Source organism: Furipterus horrens, unplaced genomic scaffold, assembly GCF_987537825.1.
Source record: "Furipterus horrens unplaced genomic scaffold, mFurHor1.1.pri manual_scaffold_4, whole genome shotgun sequence".
Taxonomy (NCBI): domain Eukaryota; kingdom Metazoa; phylum Chordata; class Mammalia; order Chiroptera; family Furipteridae; genus Furipterus; species Furipterus horrens.
This window is the reverse complement of record NW_028327174.1, coordinates 194,691,158-194,698,856: the sequence shown is the minus strand read 5'-3', so window position 1 is coordinate 194,698,856 and position 7,699 is coordinate 194,691,158. Positions and strand designations below refer to the sequence as shown.

General features: G+C 43.5%; 1 protein-coding gene across 1 annotated transcript; it reads right to left on the bottom strand.

Annotated features, from left to right (window-relative positions):
* Positions 1–252: 252 nt before the first annotated feature.
* On the bottom strand, positions 253–1,239 carry LOC150013656 (olfactory receptor 1J4-like). The gene has a single exon (XM_090275987.1). The coding sequence runs from the start codon at positions 1,237–1,239 to the stop codon at positions 253–255; it is 987 nt and encodes a 328-aa protein (XP_090132113.1).
* Positions 1,240–7,699: the final 6,460 nt, after the last annotated feature.

Sequence of the window (7,699 nt, the reverse complement as noted above, 5' to 3'; positions counted from 1 at the left end):
ACATGAGTAAAAATGGACATATCTCAATGAAGAAAAAGACAAATTCATAATTATAATTATACAACATGTTTCATAAATGATTTTTCTTATAATAAAAGATAATGGACAAAGGAAAATATTAATTAGGAATAAAGAATATAAACAATCCAAGCAGCAAACCTGACCTAGCTGACATATTAGCAGCACTTATACATGACAATGGAATGCAAATTCTATTACAGTTGTATGAGAGGTGTCAACCACACAATTTTGTTAGGAGATGTACTTCACTGTGTTCCTGACTGCAGTAAGAGGATTTAGTGATTGCCACTTAAAGAAGTTAACCCTGTTGACAAACATTTCTAAGGCCTGTTTTATGTCTCTGTTCCTCAGGCTGTAGATGAAGGGGTTCAGCATGGGGGTAACAACCATATACATGACCGAAGCAATTATGTATTCGGAATCCCATGATGAGGGTAAGAAGTAAACCCCAGCAATTGTCCCATAGTATAAAAACACCACAAAGAGATGGGAGCCACAGGTAGAGAGCACTTTCAAGACTCTCTTAGTTGAGGGCACCCTTAGGATGATGGTCCCTATGCGGAGATATGAGCCTAAAATAATAACCAAAGGCAAGAATAAAATCATTCCTCCCTCAGTGAAGATGACCAACTGATTGAGGGAGATGTCTGAGCAACTCAGCTTCAGGAGCACAGTGATGTCACAGAAGAAGTGGGTGATGGTATTGTCAGCACAGAAGGACAGTCTGACCAAGAGGAGGATGTGCAAGAGGGCACCGCTACAGGAGACAATCCAGGAGGCAGCCACCAGCAGCACACACAGCCCCTCCCTCATGATGGTGGTGTAGTGTAGAGGGTGACAGATGGCCACGTACCTGTCATACGCCATCACAGCTAGAAGGAAGTCATCAAGACCGGCAAAGAAGATGAAAAAATACAACTGAGAAATGCATCCCACATAGGGGATGGATTGTTGCTGAGTCTGCATGTCCATAAGCATCTTTGGGACAGTGACAGATGACAGAGAAATGTCAGAGAAGGCCAAGTGGCTGAGGAAGAAGTACATGGGCGTGTGCAGGCGAGAGTCCAGCCTGATGAGCAGGATGATGAGCAGGTTGCCCAGCACCGTGGTCAGGTACATGCCCAGGAACAGGGTGAAGAACACACCCCGCTGCTCCGGCCGGATGGGGAGCCCCAGGAGGAGGAACTCAGACACGCTGCTCTGGTTGTCCCTCCTCATGGTCCTCCTCTGTCAGCTGGGGACAAAGGAGCTTTGGGAAACTTCAGGATCCTGGAAACACAACCAGTACCATCACATCTCATACTGTGGGAAAACCATGAATTTTTCCTTTAATTTTAATTGTTCACACTTGTGCAGTTTTTCCATGTTTTTCACTTTTCCTGCCTCCCCCTTCTCTCAGGCCATCACCACACCAGGGGTCAGGAATATATGTTCTGTGGCTAATCCCTTCGCCTTCCTTCTAGCACTGCTTCCCTCCCCCTATTAATTTCTCACACCTGTGGATGCCTGCATCCTCAGTCTATCCCAGTCTGGTTCCAGGGGATCATTGCACCCCTAAGGCAGCCAACAAAACTTCATTGCACAGAAGCAGGGAGGCGCTCATTGTTTCATTCAGCCATTATTCATTGAACATCGAGTCTGTTTCGGAAACTCTACTAAGGGCTGAGATGCAGCAGGAACAAGAAAAGCAAGGTCTCCCCTTCAGGGAGCTGAGAACTTGATGAGCATGAGGAATAATTTCTACACCTGTACAGCGCCAAAACATAATAATTCACTGTGGCAGAAACGGAAGACGAGTCCAGAAAACTGGAATCAGTGTTTTTGCCTTAAAGTAACGTGACACTCCAGTGCTGAGGCACCATTGTTGGAGAGATGTCACACTCCGCCTGTGAACCTGCCAGGCTCCATTGACTTTCAGCTGTAAAGTCAGGGACACTCCAGAAATGGGTAACTATTTAAAGCCATGTGATTGAGAATCGCTCAGAAATCAGAGTAGTCCACAAAGTGTCTTTTTCATAATAATGCTGACCATCTTGGGGTCATAAACACTGTGTTGAACACTAAGTTCGGGGCTTTATCTACCTTTTGTAATTAAATCCAACAACAGCCTTACATTCCCAGGCTAAAAAATTCTTCACACCTATAGTAAGAATGAATGTTCTTTCCCCCCTATATTAACTGTTATGAAACAGAAACATAAGTGATATAAATCTTATATGCATATATAAACTGTATGTATTGCCATTTTCTATAGGTTAAAAATACAAAATACTTTTTAATAGGGTCAATAATATCGTCGTAACTCTGTATTGTGACATGTGGTTACTAGACTTACTGCGGTAATTGTTATTTAAATGTTGAATCACCATGTTGTATACACCTGAAACTAACACCATATTGTATATCAACTATAATAAGAATAAACTTACAGGAAAAAATCATCAAATATGTAGGTCAGTCTACTATGTCTGCATGATCAGAGCCTGTGCTCTTAACTAGTACCCGTGGAAAACTCTTCCATCATCGGGAGACCCTGGGTTACTTTAAGGTTGCAAGTAGTTCAATGTTTTCTTAGATCCCTACCTAGATAGTTCCATTCATTTATATGGATCTGTTTTCCAGTTGACGAAGACTCTTACATTCATTTTCATTTATTCAAAAATACATATTTATTGCACACCCAGCCACACACTCACTACATAGCATCACACACCCTCCTACTAATAATGAGAGGCTTGCTTCTGCCCCTTCTGACCCATCCCCATCCTGGGGGAAGGCAGGCAGCATAGGGCAGTCAAGACTATTCAGTCACAGGCACGATTGTTGAACCACCACCAACATGCTTTGTACATGGTCACACAACATGGTAACATACAGAAAACAAACAAACAATACACCTTCCTGCTCACACACCAGTGTGTCACCCACAGACACATCTCGCACATGCAGCAGCACACACTGCTGAGCGGAGGTGTGAGCCCTCTCTGACTTGACCTTGGTCCTGTGAGGTCAGGCATCTTCCTGCTCAGCAGCAGAGCCAACAGTGTCACCACTGATGCTCAGCAGTGACGCAAGTCTTTTTGACCACAGGCATGAGTCAGCAGTCCCGGATCACATGCCAGGAGGCTGATAATCTGGTCTACATGTGCTAAAACAGGGCCCAGGTTAAGTCTAACTCAGGAAAAATGTCAGGCTGTTAGATACATAGCACACATATGTGCACCCATAATCCACTATCAAACAGCACATACATATGCATACATAATACAGGCAGACACACACACACAGTCACAGACTTCGAGTCTCATCTATGAAACAACAACCACGCAGGCAGATTTGTCCCCAAGTGCAGATTTCCAGCCCCTCTGACCTGTACTCATCCTTGGTGAGTTCAGTCACCTTCTGCTCCAGACTGTTGCCCAGTTCCTTAGGTTTTCCTTAGGACGTCTCACAGTCACACAATTAGAAGAAATATCTGGGGACTTGGCACTTCTATAGACTTTCATTTTCCTTAACCAGCTCCAGAGAAATGACTCAAAAGACAACACTTCCTTACTAATAAGAGACTGACACCAAGTCCCCAAGCTTCTGGCTAATTTCTGCGTGCCCTTTGGGAGCTTGTGTCCAAGAGCCAGAGGGACTGGAGTCCTAGGGGACAATGTCCCTGATTCTACTGATGCCCTGGACTCCTTTCTTCTTGGGCATTGTGCCAGGTGGGACAAAGGATTTTCCAAATTTTGATTTCGATGTGATTTTAAAGATATACAAATGTTGTTAAAATAATATCAAGAATTCCTTGAAAGGCCTCCCAACATTCCCCAATGGTTAATATTTTAATATGTTTACCTTCTGTGTGCATGTACATATGTTTGTATGTACATATGTTTCAGGCCGATATTTTCAGCAGATATACCCCAGGGCATATTATAGAAGACATATGATATTAATTTTTGTATTTACTGGTGTTTAAATCCTTGATCAACTCACTACAGTGCTGTCTCCCAGGTTCCCTACTGTAAATTTACTACTTTTTTGAAGTTAATGTTTCAACCTGGTAAATACTGAGTATCATTTGGGTAGTTATTTTGATAATATATAAATGTAACTTGTTCCTTATTAACATTTCACCCACTGTATTTGACATTCATTGGTGATTCCTTTTTTTACTTTCTTTTTTTAAATTATACTTTATTGATTACGCTATATAGTTGTCCTTATGTTCCCTCTTTGCCTCCTTCCACCCAGCAACCCCACCCCCTCAGGGAATCCCCACACCATTGTTCATGTCCATGAGTTATGCGTATAAGGTCTTTAGCTACACAATTTCCTATATTGTACTTTACATCCCCATGGCTATTCTGTAACTACTTACTTGTACTTATCAACCCCCTCACCTCTTCACCCATTTTCCTACACCCCCACCCATCTGGTAACCATCAAAATGCTCTCTGTATCTGTGATTCTGTCTCTCTTCTTGTTTGCTTAGTTTGTTTTTTAGATTCTATTGCTGATAGATAAATATTTATTGCCATTCTATTGTTCATAGTTTTGATCTTCTTTTTAAATAAGTCCCTTTAACATTTCATATAATAATGGTTGGGTGATGATGAGCTCCTTTATTATTATTATTATTTTTTTTGTCTAGGAAGCTGTCTAACTTCCCTTTTATACTAAATGATAGCTTTGTTGGGTAGAGCAATCTTGGCTGTAAGTCCCTGCTTTTCAGTACTGAATATTTCTTGACAATCCCTTCTAACCTTCAATGTTTCTTCTGAGAAATCAGCAGACACTCTTACAAGAACTCCCCTGTAGGTAACTAACTTCTTTTCTCTTGCTGCTGTTAAGATTCTCTCTTTAGACTTCCAGCCAAGATGGAGGCTTAGACAGACACACTCGGTCTCCCTCTACAACTAGAAAGGAATACAACTACCTCAAAACAAAAGATAACCAGAAATTCCAGAAAATAAAACTACATGGAAGCCCAACGTATGAAGTTATAAACCAGCAGTGCTTGTCCGGACGGGTAAGAGGGGCAAAATCAGAACTGGAACAGAAAAATCAGGCAGTGCTGTTTGTGGTAGCAGCAGGGAGAGCGGCAGGGGGAGCAATCTGGACTGCACCCGAGTCCCGACAGCTCACGACACCAACCCTGGGAAAGGCAGCCTTACCATTGCTTTGGACAGAGAGGACCACAGGGTGGGGGTACGGATCGCGGTCTCCCAGCGGAGAATAACAGCAGGATTCCATCTTGGGCCCCCGCCCCCACACAAAGGGCCACAGTGCGGCAAAAAATGTTGCAGACCACCGCCGATTGCCAGGTAGTGACTAGTATATGGGACTCCGCCCCCTACAGCCTGCCCATGAAGCAAAGCAAAACACAAATCTGTCAAAATTAAGAAGACAACGATTGAAATCCTGCTAACGCAGCTCACCACGCAGCAGATGAGGAACCTGACAGACAAACAAATAGGAAAACTTTCAGAGGCTCAGTTCAGAGCTATAGTTATAAGGTGGCTTACAGAATTAACAAAAGATTTGCAGCAAGACAGGGAAGGAATGAAAGCCATTCATACTGAAACAAACTAAAACACATATGAGACAAGTGGTGAGGAAATAAAATCCAGAGATCAAATCAACAAACCGGGACACAGGGAAGGAACAAACAGTCAACCAGTGCAGAAAGAGGAAACAAAAAGTAAGGAAAGTGAGGAGAGGATCAGAAACCTCTGGGACAGCTATAAGAGACCGAACATTCAGATTATAGGATTGCAGAGGACAAAGAAGAAGAACTAGAAATTGAAAAATTATGTGAAGAAATAATGAAGCAGATTTCCCAAACTTGGGGAAGAAAATAGACTTACAGGTCCAAGAAGCACAGAGAGTTCCAGAAAAACTGGACCCAGGGAGAACCACTGCAAGACACATTATAATCAAATTGTCAAAAATTAAAGATAAAGAGAGAATATTAAAAACAGCAAGAGAGAAGAAAAGAATCATGTACAAAGGGGTCCCAATTAGACTATCAGCTGATTTCTCAAGGGAGACGCTGCAGGCAAGAAGGGACTGGCAAGAAATATTCAAAGTAATGGAAATCCAAAACCTACAGTCACAAATTTACCCTGGCTGGTTTGGCTCAGTGGATTGAGCGTCGGCCTGCGAGCTAAGTGTCGCTGGTTCGATCTTCCAGTCAGGGCACATCAGAGAAGGAAAACTCTGACTCCAAAAAACCTCCGCTGCCTTGCGGCATACCTCTTCAGGGGAAAGGCTAAGGGAGTAAACCCCGACAGAAAATCCGGAGCCGGAGTCCCTAAGGCGGTTTGACGTTGTAGTCGACAACGGCAACTCCTGCGGCGCACCTGAAGCCAAGCTGTATTGACTCCGTCTTTCCCTTGGACCCTTCAGCTGTGAATAGAGGGGGGGTCTGCTGCATGGGCAACAGCAGACCCTCCATATCACCCTGCCCAGGCTCTGTAGCTTCAGCTTCACTGGAGAGGACACTACAGCGTCATCGCAAGATGTCGATTCAACACGGGAGGAGACAGATACCGTGTCACTCCCGAGTCGGACTGCACAGCCATTCTCGGCAGTGCAGATAGACTCTTAAGAAGCTACACTATCGTCTCTCTAGACGGACGGGCATGGGTAACAGCAGACCCTCCATATCACCCTGCCCAGGCTCTGTAGCTTCAGCTTCACTGGAGAGGACACTCCAGCGTCATCACAAGATGTCGATTCAACACGGGAGGAGACAGATAACGTGTTACTCCCGAGTTGGACTGCACAGCCATTCTCAGCGGTGCAGATAGACTCTTAAGAAGCTACACCATCGTCTCTCGAGACGGACGGCTGCCGACGACAACAGTCACAAGTACTCTACCCAGAAAAACTGTCATTCAGAATAGAAGGGCAGAGAAAGTTCTTCCAGGAAAAAGATAAAACTTAAGAAGATTATTAGATCCAAACCACTATTATATGAGATGTTAAAGGGACTTGTTTAGAAGAAGGAGGATCAAAACTATGAACATTAAAATGAAAACTGCATCACAACAGCCAAAAACAGAAGTTAGGGAATCAAAACAAAGGCAAACTAAATAGGCAACGAGAGTGGACAAAGAACTATTGGTATGGAGAACATACTGGGGGGAGCTCAGCAGGGAGGGGTAAGGGGGAGAGGAAGATAGATGATACAGGAATTAAGAAGCATAGTAGGAGGGAATGGAATAGAGGGGAAGAGGTTGAGAAGAACTATATGCACAACCAATAGACATGGGCTAAAAAAGGGGGGCAACTGAAGGGAGCGGGGCCACCAGGTGGAGGGGAGCCGAAAGAAGGAAATTGGGACAACTGTAACAGCAAAATCAATAAAACATATTTTTTTTAAAAAAAGACTCTCTCTAATCTTTAACCTTTGGCACTTTAATTATGATGTGTTTTGGAGTGGGCCTCTTTGCATCTATATTGTTTGGGACTCTCTGTGCTCCTAGTCTAGCATGTCTATTTCTTTCACCAAATTAGGGAAGTTTCCTTGAGTGGTTTTTGCAAAATAGATTTGCAATTTCTAGCTCTTTGTCTTCCTCTGGTACCACACATGTGAATGTTGAAACACTTAAAGTTGTCCCAGAGGCTCCTTACACAAGTGTGATATTTTTGGGGGCGTGGGGGGATTCTTTTTTCTTCT

Excerpts from the sequence above, each read along its gene's own strand:
- LOC150013656 (XM_090275987.1), bottom strand. The coding sequence starts at position 1,239 with ATGAGGAGGGACAACCAGAGCAGCGTGTCTGAGTTCCTCCTCCTGGGG.